Consider the following 19,224-nt stretch of genomic DNA (forward strand, 5'->3'; position numbering starts at 1 on the left):
TACCATCATCTATCTTCTTTCATCTGTCAGGCTAGGACATGGACTAGATCAGAATTATTTTCTGATATGAGGAACATTTCATTTCATCCTCATGAAGTTAACGCTGAAATATGTTCCTAGAGGTGTCAAGATTGGTTTATATCATTATAAAATATGAATTAAAATGTCTATTTAATGGAATACCTTTAAAAGTATATAGTGTTTCAAATATTTTTAAGGGAAGAAAGTATAGTTTTAGACAATAAAAATTGTGTGCATATAGAAATATTCTTTTTTAAATGTGGTTAATTATATAAATTTGAATCTTTACTTATGACTCAAAATTTGTACTATAATACAAATACCTAAGTATTTGTATCTCCAACACATACTCAATAGAATTTAAATTCAACATAATATAGAATAGTGATATCATTTAAATTCCTTGAAATTGGCCTGATGCCCCTTCACCATAACTACAGAAATCCTTGCCTACATCCTCTCCCTAATTTTTGTTTTTTTTAAATAGAGCATCTTTAGAGGGGCCTTGGGTTTTTCAAAATATTGTGCACAAAGAACACAGACTTTCCATATATCGTCAATTCCTGAACAGTTTCTCCTATTAATGTCCTGCATTAGTCTTCTACACCTGTTATAATGGATGAACAATATTAATATGTTATTAACTTAAATCCATAGTTTATGTGTTAGCTCTTTGTGTTCAAATCTTTTAAAATATAGCCTAGATAATGTTTTCTTTCAAATATTTAATTGGCCTTTCCCCCCATTTTAAGCATACATATAAATAATTGTTGACTACAGTGGTTCTTTGGAAAAAATGTATTCTAGGGGCACCTGGGTGGCTCAGTCATTAAGCGTCCGCCTTTGACTCAGATCATGATCCCAGGGTCCTGGGATGGAGCCCTGCATCGGGCTCCCTGCTCATCAGGAAACCTCCTTCTCTCTCTCCCACTCCCCCTGCTTGTGTTCCCTCTCGCTGTCTTTCTCCGTCAAAGAAATTAATAAAATATTTAAAAAATGTATTCTAGACTAGCAGTTTGTTCATCATTTTTAACATTTTGTAAACAGGATAATATATTTCTGAATTTCAAGGTCCTAAATATAAACTTCAGGAGATATAATACACTTTTTTCAAATTTCAAGCTGTCTTACTGTTCTCGAATTTTTAGTGCACAGGCTACATTGTACTATATAGCAAGTTACCCCTGGTGCGGAAATCCTGTAAAGTTTCATTCTGAGACTGTCTTTCCCTCTCTGTCCCAGATAAAAGTTAGAAGGCATTTCTGTGCACCTGTGAGTCAAGTGGACTTAAAATGTTTACTTTCTTCTCTTCAAAAAATATTGCTCAGATTTTCAGATCTTTACCTTCTGGATTGCTGCATTCACATTTGGAACAGATTTGAGAGTTTTGTCTCTTCAAAAGTAGCCATCCTTTTCTGAGTACACAATACTTTATAGATGCTACCTAAAACTACAGAAGCTTTTGACATACAGAAGTTCCTGACATGTGTTTGAATTATACATTTGTATTCAGGGAAAACAAATGATCCCCAATACACACATAACTGAGATTGATGACTCAGTAATGTTTCAAAAGAAAGACTAAGAGCCACAGGGCAAGTGCGATTATCAATGAGATATAGGAGTGATTTTTGTTTCAAATATCAGACTCAAAGTCACAGTGACTGTCGGCAATAATAGGTGGATATATTTTTTAAATACAGTCCAGCCAATTTGACTTCAGAACAAAGGCTTCTTCTACCCAGGAGAAAAGTGATACAAAATCTTGCTCATGTTTATTCCAACTGGGTTAGTTTCTCTGTTTTCTTAAGATCATTGTAAGGCTCTGATTCTTGCAGAGTAGAGGAGGTAGTTACGTATTACATTTTTCAAAGCAATAGAGGCTTAAAACATTTTCCTCCAGCTTATCAGGACATCAGTGCTTTTCCCTCTACAGAATAAGGCTTATTTGTTCTTTTAAAAATATTTTGGTATGATTTCCATATCCAAATGGGACTGCTTTGTACGTATGCAGCAAAATAGTTTTGAAAACATATACTCAGATTCCTGTAATTCAAAGCCCCTATGAAGTCCATCACATTCATCTCATTCTCTCATACTGTGCCACCTTCACTATACTTTCTAAATTTATGATCCAAAAAGAACATTCCTCTACATTAAGCTGAGAATAAAGTCAAGACTGATCTTTATCCCAAGGAACAGAAATTATGCATTTAGATGAGTGTTGTCCTTCAAACTTGCCTTCTTTTTTACCTATTGCACTTAATATTACCATTTCTCAAAATATTTTGGAATTCCTCTTTCATAACAGTCCTCAAAGAGTTTTGAAGCCATTGAAGAAAATGTGCCTATCATTTTAGTCTCTCCTTCCTGAAATGCTCTTGTTCACCGTTACAGATGGCTTTTAGTTGTTTCAGAAAGTAAAATCAGATCATAAAAGGCAGAGCTGACACCTTGAGACTGTACAATGTAATGTTGTGCTCTCATAAGAGTTCAAAACTGTGCACTGCAAAATATGTAAAAATATTTTCCTATCACTTCAGTAATTAGATTATTAAATAGCTCCTCTCTGAAAGATTAAAAATGTTGTTTTATACAATTTTTATTTATTTAATAAATGTTTTTCCTCATCTTATAATCATAATCTTATATGATGAATTCTACCCTAAATGAAATATCCTTGCTGAACAAGTAAGTTTTTGTCACCAAGCAAGGCCATGTATTATATGGCACTAAATATAACCACAAAGAGACTGTTTCTAGTATGTACTTTATGGTATCAGAAAATATCTAGGTTAATTCGGGTTTTCTTAGGTTGAATTAATAAAGTTTGGATTTAATTTTCAAAATTAACAAATAAAGTACAGATCTCATGTATAATTGACAATTTCCTTGTCTAAGAATAGGGAAATTTCATGATCTAAGACATCAGTCTGCAGTGGAGTTTGTGCATAAATTTTGTATCACATATGCATATGTAAACATACAGACACAAATTTATATCTATGTTGTATTATGTTCCTAAACATTACCCTTATTTTCTTTGTAACTTACTCTGAAAAAAATATGACTTTGGATATCACACATTCTTAATAAAAATTTTTCTTTCAATGCAAACAGTATTTTCATTGAACCCTTTGAGACAACCAAAAGAAGGCAAAGTTAGAAAATGCTTGTCTTTCACAAAGCAAGTGTTTTTCACGTTACAATTGCAAAGGATATATGAAGCTAACAATTTTTTAAAAATTTGATAGTCAATACACAGTGTTTAGAAGATAGTCATCCTAGATCAATACATCTACCAATGTATCACCTGTTGGGTGATTTGCTAATGAGTCCAGGATTTCAGTGAAATTCCAGGGATGCTTGTTTATTTTTTGTGTGCTCTATATGGCCAAAGACAGCTCTTTCCTTATTTGTACTGTTTTTGCCTTCCCCTACTTTGGGGAAATGCTTCTCAAATATGTGTCATGTTTATGGGAAAGCCTAGAAGAGAGACTTCAATAGTTGGTCTGTAGCATCATCATTGTGTTCTATGCCTGTAACCACAATTTCATGTCTTTGAAGTGTCACATGGATATTTACCTCGGTTTTGTGAACTGTGTTCCACTATCCACTTTCTCCATACAGCTCAGCCCTCCTCCATTAACTTGTCTATGGGGATCATGTTCTTTGTCATGACTGACTGTTTTGGTGGCTCCTGTGCTGATTAATAATTATATGGCCATCTCCATTTTTGAATCATATAATCATAGACTAGAAAGAGGCTCCTCTTCCTGGGGTATCATTCCCATTGCCATTTTCCTTTTTTTTTTTTTTTTTTTTGGTGAAGAAGATATGATTGATGGCTCAAAATTAATTATAATCCAGGATATATTGCTGCCAATGATAGATATCTGTGACATGTGTTAGGACTACTTAAAGAACCTTTTTTTTTTTTTTTTTTTTGAGAGAGAGCTAGTGAGCATGTGCGAGGGGTAGGGGGTAGAGTGAGAGCGAGCGAGTGAGAGAGAGAGAGAGAGTGAGAGACAAGACTCTAAGGCAGGCTCCATGCTCAGCTCAGAGTCCGAGGGGGCCTTGATCTCGCAACCTGAGACCATTACCTAAGCTGAAATCAAGATTTGGCTGCTTAACTGACCGAACCCACCCAGGTACCCCCCTCAAAGAAATTTTTACTCCTTCACTCCTTCTAAAGAGATTTAACATTCTTCCTTATTATACTACGAAAATAAGACCAAAAATTTCAATAAATAAAATCAAATTGCCATGCGCAACACAGGATCCATTGACACAAGTTATACCACATTTTAGGCATACATTCACAATCCTTCATGAGGACTTTTGAACGACCTTATTGTATCATGATAGTATTTCTTGAGGATTTATACAGATGGCTTCCTCCACCCCTCTATTTTGTCTAACATAGAATAACATGAACTGTCCTCTAAAGCCTTGAATTACTAGTTTTTATTCTTACTAGGTAATTATGATCTTGTGCCTGTTCAGCAGTATGCAAGAGGAAGTTTGAAGCATACGTGTCTGTGTTTATGTGTCTGGGGGGGTATGGGTATGGTAGCATGCTTAAACTCTTTTTGAGTCAAATGCCCGTGGTCTGAGTTAATTATAAAATTAGGGCTACCTCCTAAAAAGATACTACTTACTTAAAGTAAATATGGCCTACTTTGGTTTTCCAAGTCTTATTTTGTATTGAGAATTATTAACAGAAATGCTAGGCAGATGCCCATTATCTCTCTGCTCATTCTGCTAAAATTTCCGGAGATAAATTCTTGAATTCTAGACACTAAATCAGACTCTATTTCTATTATCAATACATACAGATTTGACACATTATTTTTCAGTGATTTTTTTTTTATTCCCAGAGAGACTCACTTTTTGTAAAAGACCAATGCTGCGTCAATGGGTTCTATATTTTTACTTAATAACAGCAATAGCTTCGTGTAATTTCTAATTAAAATGCTGTAACGATTATGTATGCTGATTTTGTAAATATGATAAGGGTAACTTACTTTGTCACATGGGTTTGTTTATACTAGAAAACTAAATTGGAAAGGACCCTTGCTGAGTCGTTTCTTCCCTATTTCTGTACATATAATTTATAGATGCAAAAATTCTGCTTGCAGATTCAGGAGCAGCTGCTCCTGTTTAATATAGTCATTTTATATTTTGTATGCTCAGATAAAGTGCTGCCTTCCTACTGGGCAACATTTAACTGTGGGAAATAGGTTGAGGTTGTTTCTGATAGCAGGAACTAAGTAAGAATATAAGAAGCAAAATAGCCAACAACGCTGACAATTCTTAATCCTCTCTACTTTCCGGGGACCCCAAAAGAAATTTAAGGGTGGGGTCACATCACCAAAACAAAGAAGAAAGTTGATTCAAACCCTTTTGATGTAGGGAGGAGATTCCTGTTTTATATTTTTTCCCAGTATTAAAGTTCAAGCACCAAGTTTATACCCAAAAAGAGTACAAAGAATTTACTTTTATTCTTGAAGCTATCAATTGTTTTTGTGCGGGAAGAGAAATGCGACCTACCTTTCTTACAAATCATACTGAGATCAAAAGGAAATGAAAATAAAACCATATTAAAAATTTCACCACGTTATATTAATATGAGTCTTCCAGCCCGTAGGCACTTCTAAGAGGTGTTCAATCCACTTTATTTATAAAGCACAAAAACACATAGGTCCTCACTTTGAGGGTCATTTCATAATAAGATTACAAACCAAATGGGCTAAGATTAAGTTAATGTGGGTTTCCCACGCAAGCTGAAACAAGTTTCCTCCTTTAAATTTCCAGTTGAGTAGTGAAGGTCAGACAGAAGTTGACAGATCTGCCCTGAAATGAAACAGTGGCTTGGCTGCCAGTAGCCAACTAGTTGATGAGCAGTAGGTAGAGTATAGATGACCACTCACCATTTCCCCTGAAAATGCTACTCAAGTTTATATGGTCAGTAATCATCCACACCCTAGTCCTATCTATAGATAACATAGATATCACTTAGAATATAAAATCATTTTAAAGTTGCTGACACCTTTACATTCATCACATATGGTCGGGGAAGTTGTTATACATCTTTCTCAAACATGAGTGGAACCTTCCCATTTGTCTCCAACTACGCTAAGATGTTAAACACTGAAAGTAGAAAGAAGGAAAAGACTGCCTCTTAATGGGTTGTTGTCATGTTTCATTTTGCTACTTTTACAATAAGGCAGTAAACTTCTTGCTGGGGAGACAGAGAACTTTTCCCGTGGGAAATCACCTTTGGAGGATGAACTATTATACTTCATTTCTACTCCATCCTCTTTAGATTTCCTCGTTCAATTCTGGGTAAATCATCTTCATCCAGTAAATATTCATTATAAGCTCATGAAATGTCAAGTGTATATGTTCCTCAGAAAAACTCGATGGGTTTGATTTCATCAGTTCTTATTTGAGATTGTTAGCATTTCTTTATCTACTTGGAGATGAAAAGGAATTGCTCAAGGATATGCAAAGTTAACAATGATTCTGTATTTGAGTCAGGAATAGCCTTTTCTAACAGTCTCAGTTACTCTTTTAGCCTTTTATTTTTTATTTTCACAAACTGGCAATAAATTCCAATCCAAGGATGGCAACAGATCTAGGGATTGTTGTGGCAAAAACTCAGAAAGCACTCCCCTTCCTTCTTTTCTTTCTCCCTTGGCTATTTTTAATGAATGAAGGTCTCCCACTCATGCACTGACCTTGCCCAAGTCTGCAGAGCTTGCAAGAATTAGAAGGAGATCACATTTTAAAAGCTGCTGGCCAAAAACATCAGAAACTAGCTTAATAAAATTTGACTTTTTAGGAATTTGTAGACTATAGTTTTTGTCTTGTTCACTGTTTTATTCTCAGCAGCTTGAGTGGTGTCTAGCATAGAGTGGGTGCTCAACAATTAGTAAATAGAAGGAGGAAGGAATGAGCAGTGCTTCCTGTTGAAAATCAGAAAATAAAGTCCTAGTTTCCACTGCAACCTACGTAGACAAGTCATTTTACCTTATTTCCTCATCTGAAAAAAAAAAAAAAGTGACATTAAAATAGATGGAAAATCTCTAAGTAATTTGCAGCCAAGATAAATAAAGTCTACATTAGTAGAACTGTTTTATCATATGTACTTCCAATAAACAGGAGAGGAGAATGACTCAATTTGTCAGGTACAAATCATAAAATGACTCATTATAAAATAATTCTGTACTCAAAACATTTCATTTATCACCCATCAAAAAAGTTCCTTATGATTTTGTCCTTCAAAACTGTTCTTTGTTTTTGATAATGGGCTCGTTTTACTCATAATTGCTAGTAATTTTCCTAAGTTGTAAATCCAGAAATCTTTTCTTGATTTACCACTTTGGATCTCATCTCTCAAATATGAATGAAAAAGAACATGTGTGTGTTAATATTAGTGTCCCTTAGTTGATCCTGCAAGTATTGAGCAATAGCAAATTAAACTTACAATGACGGATTGCTTTGGGGGCCCTTTTTACCTTATTTTCTAATTTACCAGGACTCTCACTCATTTCTGGATTTTATTGAAGATAAAGGTGCATTGATTTTAGATGGCAAGAAGCTGTTGAGGAACTTCCTATTGAATTAAATTAGTAGTTTTAGTTGAAAATGTGTTCTTTTGTCATTGTGTAGCCGCATCCCAGGGGACTCAAAGTGAAGGGTGGGTGATGACCTGGCAAGGCTGAAGAAAAGACCCAGAGGAAGCAATTAAGACATAGGTTTATTGGAGGAACTTACAGGCAGGGAGTCCAGGAGCAGCAGACAGGACAAAGCATACCCTGTTAAAATCTATATGCAACAATCTTTTATAATGTAGCAACTAGCCTAGCAAGTATCTGTAGCCACTCCTTCCTTGCATGGCCAGAACATTCCAAGGATATTGAGGCCTACCATCCGGACATTCTTTGTTACAAAGGAGAAGCTCTAGGTTGGTGACCCTTGCCCCCCCGACCTCATTCTCAGAGCTTGCAACCTAAGACTATCCCCATAACTGTTATTTCTTAAATCTCAGTTAAAATACGTCTCTTAAAAATAAGAAAGGTCCAAATGTTATCAATTAATATTATTAGAAATGTTTGTATTAAACTTCAGTTTCCAGTCTCCAGTTTTCTTTTTAACCCTCTTTTGGGTAGATTCCTTTGCTACTTTGAGAAGAGGTATATAAGAAAATATTATTTCATGTAAATAAACAGCATATATTCATTGGATTTAATGCTGGGGTAAGGGAAAAACAAGTTCACATGTGGAACTTTAGGATCATTTTTGTTTTTTACTTCATCATAAATAATTTCTGGCAGTTTGTGTTTGTGTGTGTATGTATACTCTTTAGGGATTAGATAGATGAATGATGCATCAATATTTTTTTTTTAAGATTTTTATTTATTTATTTGACAGACAGAGAGAGATCACAAGTAGGCAGAGAGGCAGGCAGAGAGAGGGGGGGAAGCAGGCTCCCCGCTGAGCAGAGAGCCCGATGCGGGGCTCGATCCCAGGACCCTGGGATCACGACCCGAGCCGAAGGCAGAGGCTCAACCCACTGAGCCACCCAGGCGCCCGATGCATCAATATTTCTTAAATGGGGTTAAAAGAACTAAATCAGAGTTAGGAATATTTCCTTGAAAAGATATTTAAGGAATTCTGCACAAATGAAACCATATTTAAACAATTCTAAAGCACTTTTTTTTCCTACTTCCACAATATCAATGTATAATTTTAGAGAGAACAATTATTTTAAGTATCAGTTATTAACTAGTGAATTTGTTTATTTGTCTTGCGATAATTGGCTTAGTGTGCCAAATTTGTGTTGTTACATTTTGTGATTTGAGGAGAAGATAATAATTTTTTTAAAAGATTTTATTTATTTGACAGACAGAGATCACAAGTAGGCAGAGAGGCAGGCAGAGAGAGGGGGAAGCAGGCTCCCCGCTGAGCAGAGAGCCCGATGATGTGGGGCTAGACCCCAAGACCCTGAGATCATGACCTGAGCTGAAGGCAGAGACTTAACCCACTGAGCCACCCAGGTGCCCCAGAAGATAAGAATTTTTAACTGCAATCATTAAAAATCTTAGGTAGAGAAAGTAAAGAATAGAAGTTAGAATAGCAGAGCAGGGATAGTAAGCTTCTTCGGCATTCCTTAGCTCAAAGAAAACCCGCCTCCTATCTACTAGACTTTTTCTGTTCTTTTTTTCACTACAAGCGATGAAGGGGAAATACATAAATATTAGAATGTGTTTTACGATTGCCAAGATAATCCCTACAAATTTTAGTATGGTCAAAATAATGAAATTTTAAAATACCATATTCTGTGACCAGACAATAGTACTTTACACAGTGTGCCCATAGCCAGATCTTAGCTTATGCACATTCATACCCAAAAACACCTTAATGAAATGTAATTCAACTAAGCAAAATCCTTACTAACCTGATTTTTACACTTAAGAATAGATTATATTTTCAACATCAATAAACATTAATAAAATGTTAAGTATTGTGATTTGTTCAATTGTATGATATATAATTTGTTTATTAAATATCTGTTCGTATTAGGCATGTCACTCATTTCTATCTTTTTGCCATTTTATGCAAAGACACAATGAACTTGACCATCAAATCTTTGCACGTAGAAATCCCAGGAGGTTAGTGGGACTGGGATTATAGACTTGAATGTGAGTCATTCATTGGTGAATAATATTCTGTACAAGTGAGAAACACACAAAGGAAGCATTCAGGCAATGATTGAGATTTCCTAGGTGACTCAGAGTTCTTTTAGTGACTCTTGAAGAACAGAGCCCAATACAGGAACATGTGTACCTTCCCTGAGCTTCTTGAATTTCCCCTCTCTTTCCTTTCTACTAACCTGCAAGAAATAATATTGTAGAAGTGTTTGGTGATATTTCTTAAATTAAACCAGTGTGGCATCTCCCGACTTGCAGCATCCTGAACCTATATTTGTATGCATGGCCTTTTATGCTTGTGCAGAGTACAGAATTTCTGATGAAAGTTTTGCATGGTTAGAATTCATATCAGCAGCCCTGAGATAAAATAACATGAAGCAGCCTTAGTAGTTACTGGTTCCCATCTTATTCCTTCTCAGGGCAGCCAGGGACCTAGGGCTAACTTGTTAGTGATAAATCAGATAAATAAATGTGACATTCAAACCGTTAACAAGACATAGCCGATAATAATAATAATGTTTACCATGGGAGAAAATGGAATGGGTAAGAGAGAGGTTTTTGGAAAACAAAAGTGCAAAGGCTTTGGAAAGTCTGAAGTAGTCTCATGATAACATACATATGTTGTCCCAGTTCAGTCAGGCAGGGCTTGACTGTATTTATAACACAAATTGGGTATATTTCCATGGGGATAACCCAGGAGCAACATTCCCAGAGGCAGTAAGAAAGCTTACCCCTCTTTCTCTCTTCAGATATGCAAACAATTACAGGTTTCTTGAAAGGATAATGGGAAAACCTTCACTTTCTCAGAGGAGAAATCATGTATTCGAAACTGTCCATCTTCATCTGCTGCTTCCACCCAAACCAGCTTCCCCTCACAAAGACTCTGAGCTGACATGATCTGCATCCACTTTGGGAGACATGCCAGGATGATGGGGTCTAGGCAGTTGCCTTACAAAATAACAATTTTTTTTTCCTGTTGTGAAGGAATCGCATCTTTTTTTTAAAAAAAAATTATTTATTTATTTGAGAGAGTGTGAGAGCAAGAGAGATCACAGAGGGAGAAGGAGAAGCAGGCTCCCTGCTGGGCAGGACCCTGAGATCATGACCTGAGCTGAAGGCAGATGCTTAACCCACTGGGCCACCCAGGCACCCCAGGAATCACAACCTTAAAACTAGCTAAACATTGATAGCTGTGGAAGTTAAAAGAATATGTGTCAGTAAATTTGAGGAATTGATAAGTACTTTTACTGAGTATCTACTATGTGTTATATATTATGCATCAATGATGCTTCTTATTTTATCTGCTCGAGCCTTACAACACTTCTCCAGTGAAGGCACTATCTTCTCCATTTTACAAAGCCAGGAACTATTGGCTTTGGAATTATTTGACTATTCAAAGAGATAGTCACTTGCCCTGGGCCAGTCTCTGCAGAGCAAGGGCTCCTAGCCAAGAGGTCTGGTTCTGGCTTTCTTAGCTGGTGTCCTTCAGCAACATCTCAGCAAGTCTGTGGAGTCCTTGCTGTCACTTGCACCTCTTACTTCCTAACACGTCATGGATCCTTGTTTTCCTGCATTTCAATTTCTTCAGATTCTTTCCTTACATCTACCTTGATATTTCAGACATTGTTGTACTTGCATCAGTCATTACGATGATAAATTATAGTTTGATTTGCTTGATCAGTTTGCTTCATACCATAATTTCCATGTTCCAATTCTTAGTCCATATGCCACCTCCCACCCCAAACTCCCATTAGACTGATAAACTGCACAGGTTTGCCACTTAAAACTTGACATCTTTGAGTCAAATTGATTAGGAAATAGTTCCATAATCCACCGTAGTTTAAGCATTGTACCACTCTAATTTACACTGTCCTATTGCAAATAAATTACTATCTACTATACCACTGCAAATAGATTTCTATCTTTGCTTATTCTCACTTACAAAGTGGCAAAGGAAGATCATAGTGTAATATATGTGAGATGGAATTTAATTGGTTGTATTTGAAACAGTTTTGAAAATAATATTTTTCTTCTCAGTGAAATCATAGTGCCAGGCTGTGTACCAGTGGGTGCTTAATAAATGCTCGTTCTAATGGCTGTTGTGTGAGAACTGCTGGGTTCAAGTGTTACTGGGGCTGCAGATTCACATTTCTCAGGGGGAAAAATATAAAGTAATTAAAACAATATTAATTATGCTTAGAAGAATATCATACATGGAGATTTTCCTTTTTTCTCCTGTCTGTGGAACATATACTTTATAATGGCTTATGGACCTCTGGAAATGCTTTAGAAAGACTGAAGAATAATCTGTCCCATTGTCTTTTGCTTATATTTGACTACTTTTTTACTCACCTGAGGTATTCCTCCAGAGGTAATACCAAAGATGTTGTAATCACTGAAACTACAGACTTTTAAATAGGCGATTCATTTTAAAAGCTATGTTTGACTGTCCTGTATAATGGGCAGCCTGGTCATTGACCTTAACGCTGTGTTTATCACCAAAGGATACTGATGAAACAAGGGCATATTGAAACATAAACAAAAAAACACTTACATTACTGGTTTTCTCTAAAGGGTTAAATTCACACAAGAGAGGAAACACTATAGTAAATGGTAGCATTTTCCTTCCTATCCAAGATATTAATATTCAAGTTTGGCTTGCATATCGTGGAGCGCTCACCTAGGCACGTTTTAAAATACATTGAGGGGTGAATGAGATAGTTGTGCATGAAGGTGAAATGTGCTACAATAGACTCAATTAGCACCGTTTATGATTATAGTTTATGTGATGTCGGCATCAGTTCATTAAAAATGTACTGAACTATCAAATCATTTCATACAGGTCATTGAACAGCAATAAAGTGGTATCAGCTCTTCTCCATTATGACTCTGAGCTGGATTTGAACCAGTGACTCATAGGAAATAGGCTATGTCCTATTGTTGTCTATAAAAATGCATTTATAGAGTGGCAGTATATCTATCTATAGCATTTTGTGTCTAATTGCATTCTTTTTTCTTTGGAATGGATACCGTCTATAAATTGCCTCTCTGCAAAACACACAAATTTTAGGTATTATGAAGTGATTATACATCACGCTTTCGTATTTTATATACTTTATTATTTATACATTCATAATTTTGTTAAACATGAGTAAAAGTGGTCACATGTGACATGATATTGAAAGGTCTTCTGACTGTTAAAGCAGAATGAAGATTAGGTGCAGCCAGACATACAGCGCAAATTTACCACTCTCCTATAATTCCATAAGTCATAAATCTCCACCCCACACAGCTGTAAATACTCTCCTATTTCATGGATTACATCAGCTAAAAGAACATTTACCAAGAGTACTAAGCAGCAATCTGTGCTGAAATGCACACTTTTATTTTATTAAAACACTAAAATTTATTGAAGTACCCATACACATATTTTAGGTCACTTCTGATAGTGACATTGTAGAAATAGATGTCAAAATAATACTCTAAGCATCTTTCTACTGGGATGTTCTATAACCAGTGAGTGGTAGTAATATCTGAGCCAATGGGCAATAATGACTTCTTTGCAAAAACTACCTTAAAATCATTAAATAAAGAAAATGCCTGTTTCATTCAAAAGAAACTGAATGTCACATTGTCTATGTATTTATTCAGATCTTTGGAACAAATATTTGCATATTTCTGCTTATTTCAAGTTTTTGGTTTTGTTTTTTTTTTTTTTAACGTTGACAACTGGTATATTCCTTTTTTGCTTTTCTTGCTGTAATTTTCAGCGGTTTACCATTAGTGCCTTTTTTGTCCTTCAATTAAACAAGACCGTAATTCCTTCTTGTATTTTGCAAGTTAGACATGATACAGTAAATAGCAAGTGCTAAATTTCGTTCCTAGCTTTGTTCCAAGTTTTATCTGTTTTGCTTTTACATTGTATCACGTGTTGAAAGTTGTTTTGATTTTGTGTTCCGCCGCGCCCCTTTTCTCCGGGAGAAGTGTTAATCCGCGTGTCCTGTGGTCTTCTTTGTAGTCGCAGCGCCGGGTTACGTTTCACCTCCCCGATGGCTCCCAGGAAAGCTGCAGTGACAGTGGTCTAGGAGACCACGAGCCGGTGGGTAGTGGCACCCTGATCTCACACCCTCTTCCTCTGGTTCAGCCACAGGACGAATTCTACGACCAGGCCTCTCCGGACAAGAGGACCGAAGCAGATGGCAACTCTGACCCCAACTCTGGTGAGTCCCCTTAAAAACTGTGATTGCTTGGAGTTCTGGCTTTTTGTTGTGTGCGCTTGAGTTCTAACAGTGATTTGGGGAAGCAAATAAATGGACATTCGGTTGGTTTTGCTGGCTTTCTTGTTGCCTTATTAAAAATATATGAAGTCTACTGTGTTTGTTGTTCAGTGTAATGATGTTTTCCAGTGAAGACTTAAAAAAAAAAAAAAGATAAAATCGTTGATTAAAACAAGTGTGAAGAGGGATGATAGTGATTTGGGGGTTTTACTTTTTTTGTCTTTTTAAATTTTGTCTGTTTAAATTTTGGGTATGTTTTAACCAATGCATTGAGTGAGTGGAATGAGTGACATGGAATTAGCCAAAATCTTAATCCTGTACACCTTAGAAATCATTGCCCATTCAGAGTAAGCCCTGTGAGGGTGCTTTTTTCTTTGCCTTTGGAGGAAATTTTGGGCAAGTACTCTACCTTCTCTGGTGATTCTGTTGTGTGTATGTGTATATATATATATATATATAGTCACTGACTAGTTCACTTTTATTAAAAAGTTCAAACTCTAATTCAATAATAATGTCCAGTCCACAGTAATGACCATGATTTCTACTTGATTTGAATTAAACTGTTTTCTAACTCATTTTGAACCTGCATCACACTGGTCGCCTACAGGGAGAAATGGGGACAGGATGAGTTTTCCCCAATTTTCTAAACTACTTCTCTTCTACTGCTGTAGACATACATGTGCTTCTGGCAATTCTGTGGTTGAAGTAGAATACCAAGAGGAGGTAAAAAGCTTGTCCTGTTGTGAGAATCCAGAATTGGTGTTCTCTGATTTCTAGGATTTTAGAATTTGAATTTTAGAATTTACCTCTCTTTGTATCCAGGTCTGTGGTCTGGGATATTACATATTACATATTACCCCTTCCTCTCCCTGAAGCTGGCGTCCATTTCTGCATGTTTCTCTGATAAATGTCTTTCTTCTCATTGGCATTTATAGTTACATCGGCATCTTCTTTCTGCTGAGGTTTCTCCCTACTCCAGCCAGTCTTTTAGGAAGAGCTAAGTAAATTGCACACCAGCTCTGATTCTTGATCTTTCTGTCACGTTCTGTATCTTCGGGTCATAAGGGAAATATAAGTGCATCTTTTTACTTTACATATCCAGAAGGGCAGGCCATATGCAAAGAGGCGAGTTCTCATTATACAACCTTTGGGAGAGCTGGCCAACTGTCCTCCTTAGATTTCTTGATTTTGGTTAAACATCATTGAATCTAAGTGGTTCTACTGAATCATCCTTTCCTGGACTTGTGTGATGCGGTCAGATACGTAAGATAGCTTTTTCTAAACTGATTTCCTGGTTTTCAGCTTTCCCCTCTCCAATTTTAAAACATCTCTTTCGTCATTAAGCTGACGGTACCAAACTGGTTCTTGGCTTCCTCTTCTGCATATGGGAATGGTTGGTTTCTCTTGTCTTTGGGTTTCGGCTAAAACCAAGACAGAAAGACTCCCATTTTAAGAAAATAGTTTTAGGTCGTGTCTATACAGTTCTCCAAAGGTGTTTTTTGTTTGTTTGTTTGTTTTTACAGAAGTAAAAGGAAAGACGGGGGAAAAAGTATACATAAGTATAGTTAGCATAAGTTACCTTAAGTCAGAACTTCACCCAAAATATATAGCTATTCCCCCATGCCTTCTTAGACCAGGGAAGTAGCTGAGTGAGCTGCCTAATGGGAGAAGTTAGAAGACATTCTAAAACAAACAAACAAACAAACAAAGGGCCTTTTCAGAATAGCTTCGAGAGGTCCCTGGGGTTATTACCACTCTAGTCACAAGGAAAAAGAGACCCAAGGGACGACACACCCTTGCACACTCCAACATTCAACCCAACACAGTGACTTCACCCAGGAGAATCACGGTCAATAAAATGTGTTAAACTGCTCCTTGTCAGAGACAACATCCTTATTCATCATTAAGAAAGAAGGAAAATCGGGAGATAAGGAAAAGAGACACTGTGAGGGGCCCTGGAGGCCAACTATACTTTCCACATTTAATGCGACTTAAAATTTTAACCTTCTCTGTAAATGTCTAGAACAGAATTAATTAGAATAGCCTAGAAGTATTAAGAGATTCATAACCAAATGGTAATTCATATTAGGATAGTATTATGATATATTATCTTAAAATTCCACAGTCGCATTTTTGTAATTAACTCTGAGGAATTTGTGAAGTGAGGTATAGCATAATTGAAGCAGTAATCTTTAATAGTAATAATCTTGCTATTCAGATCTAGATTGTATCCTTTGTCTTCATTGGGGTTTTCTGTCTGTGGTGTGATAATTCTTGAGGAGCCAAGATTTTAAAGTAACCATGCTATCTCCATAGAAATCATGAATGTCAGTATTATCTGTACAGTTATTAAGTATTCAATTTGTATGGGTTCCTATTTTTATAGGAATATTTTTAAAATATTATGCTTCTCAATAAAAAAAAAAAACTTTGAAGATTGGTAGTAATTCCATAGTAACTCTTTCATTATACTTTTTTAAAAAAGTTTATTTATTTATTTATTTGACAGAGATCATAAGTAGGCAGAGAGGCAGGCAGAGAGAGAGGAGGAAGCAGGCTCCCTGCTGAGCAAAGAGCCTGATGCGGGGGCTCGATCCCAGGACTCTGGGATCATGACCTAAGCCGAAGGCAGAGACTTTAACCCACTGAACCACCCAGGCCCCCCTTTTCATTATACTTTTTAAAGAAAAACTAATAAAAGAAGTATCTTCTGGAGGAGTTTTTGGAAATATTAGGCTTTAATATAGGGTCTTGCTTCTGTACACAAACACACACACACACACACACACACACACAGTGGCATTTGGCTACAATATTCTTCTTTACTTCTAAGTTTATACTTCTAGTTGTTGACATCATAAATTTTATATTCTAGCAAACACATGAATTTTGAAAAAAAATTAGGAAAGTTTGAAGGTTTTTCCATGTAATCTCAAAAATAAAGTTTAGAAATTATGTTATAATTGATGGTTTTTGTAAATAATACCATGTAAAATCTACAGTAGTCTTTATTGTATCAGATGTGACTCATGCCAATAATTTAGATGTGCTGGACATACAACATTCTTTTTTTCTTTCATTTAGAAAAAGACTTGAATCCCCATTTCACTAGTGTGATGGAAACTTCACTTTTCTACCCCCTCAATTTCACATGGTCTACGTCATGCCAAAAAGAACTGAAACATTCTGGTCCCTTGGTCATCTGCGCACTCACATGTCCATGGAGATGCCCCTTGTTTTATTGGGTCCTCACATGTCTCAGATGATATTGCCTTCATCCCAGCCCTCCTGGCCCATTCATAACTACTACTAATGCCTTCAGACCACTGGTGGGCAAAGGAGTCTGTGCATGGCTATGGTGCCTAGATGCTTGGTGAGTTTATCACTCCAGGATCTTCCTGCTTCCCTGGACTCTGCCGTAGAATCTAGCCTCAGAACTCTGTAATCCCAAGCCACTGGGTTTCTCTGAGTTCTGCCCAACAAGCACCATGTAGTCTCTACCTCTATTTCTTTCTTTCATCCCTTTCCTTTCCTGCAGGGCTGCGTAAATGCTTTTAATGTCTGGAGTTGGAGATCCCCACTGCATCTCTTGATAGTTTTCCACAAAGACATAATCCCTCCAACTTTTTTTTTTTTCCTCTAGTAGCAATTGAAAAAAATAATCTGTGTAGTAGGTTCAGAACTTTGAAAAATAACAGAATGCCTTTTAACCATTCTCTATCCTGTCTCATCCTCATATATGCAATGATTATAAAGCCAGTACCTGTTTGAAAAGGCTGGGTAGGTAAAGAGATATATGCAAGTAGGAAAAAAAATATATATATATTATATATATATATAAACACTTCAAAATTATTTTCATAAATAATTATATAAAATTATATTTGTGTTTATTGCTAAAATAATTACAGAGCATGCTATTAAATTATACAGTGAGTGGATATAAAAGTGATAAACAAAAGAAATTATTCCTTTTTAATGAAGTAGTTTTAAAAATCTTATGTTGAAGAACTTCAACCCATTAGTCATTGATTACTACATGAAATTGAGTTCACACAGGAAATCCAAGACACACACTTGCTTGGTATATTAATTAATAAAATGAACTGGTGCCCTAGAAACTTCCAGTGGTGACCAGTGAGTTTGTTTCTTTTTTCAGTATCATAAAAATTTTTTTAAAAAAGTTGTGGATGTGTTGCATTTTAAATGATATTAATAATTACTTATTTTGTTAGATGTGATAATGGTATTATAGCTTTATTAAGAGAAAATCCTTTATTGGTAGTGATGGATTGTGAAGAATTTATAGAAGAAACAAAATAATGTCTGGAATTTGTTTTAATGATACCCGAACAAAATACTACTAATGATGATGATAGTGATAGTAATGATGGGAATAAATTAAACAATGATATGTTAGTGGTTGTTGAGGTTGGATAATGGATGTATAGAGTCTTACTATACTGTTGTTTCCTAATTTTATACTGTTTTAAAATTCTCAAAATGCAAAGTTTATTTTAAGTATATAGTGGGAGACTGATATAAACCTCAGAATCAATATATGAAATATCCAGGTTCTTACTCTTTCTACTAATTGTTTTAAACCAAAGATATGGTTTATTGTATGAAAGTATAGCCAGATGGTGTATACGTTGAAGTGTATTTCAAATGGTGAAATTGCAATTAAACAGAGATTTTTTAGTAATTACATTTGTATTTAGAGGACTAAAATGTAAATTGTTATTTTCCTCCATTAAAGATCTTTTGAGTAAAATAGAGTCTTTGAAAAGTCCTTTTTGGAATTTAGCAATAAAATCATTAAGCAGAAACTTCAACCCTTCTCTGTATGACACCAGGGGAATTTAAGGACAGGGCATGAGGAGTATCCTTCAGAACCAAATAGATAGTGTCTCTGTGTTCTAGGCACATCTGAGTCTTAGAGCATCCTTAGTCAGCTACACTGCAAATAACACACTCAGTGCAAAATGTCTTGCACCAAGTTTTGTCACCTTTTCTGCATATAGAGACTTAGATTATTCTTGAATAGCAGATAAATCATATTTCTTTAAGAAGTTAGCTCATTAATGTGATCATACACTCCACATATAATTCAATAAAATCATTACATCTAAAAACATACTAAGGGGATTTTCAGTAGGAGTTTTCTAATTTTAATAACTGTAACTAGACTGATGAAAGAATTTCCC

The 19,224-nt window shown here is 35.8% G+C and overlaps 1 protein-coding gene across 1 annotated transcript in view; it reads left to right on the forward strand.

Moving 5' to 3' along the window:
• The window catches only part of PCDH9 (protocadherin 9), an 886,469-nt gene that overhangs the window by 567,522 nt on the left and 299,723 nt on the right, over positions 1 to 19,224 (forward strand). The window contains exon 4 of the mRNA XM_080798244.1: positions 13,759 to 13,960. Within this exon, the coding sequence (XP_080654370.1) occupies positions 13,759 to 13,960 (202 nt within the window). The remainder of the gene's footprint in view (positions 1 to 13,758; positions 13,961 to 19,224) is intronic.

Source organism: Martes martes, assembly GCF_963455335.1.
Source record: "Martes martes genome assembly, chromosome: 3".
In the NCBI taxonomy this organism is placed as follows: Eukaryota; Metazoa; Chordata; class Mammalia; order Carnivora; family Mustelidae; genus Martes; species Martes martes.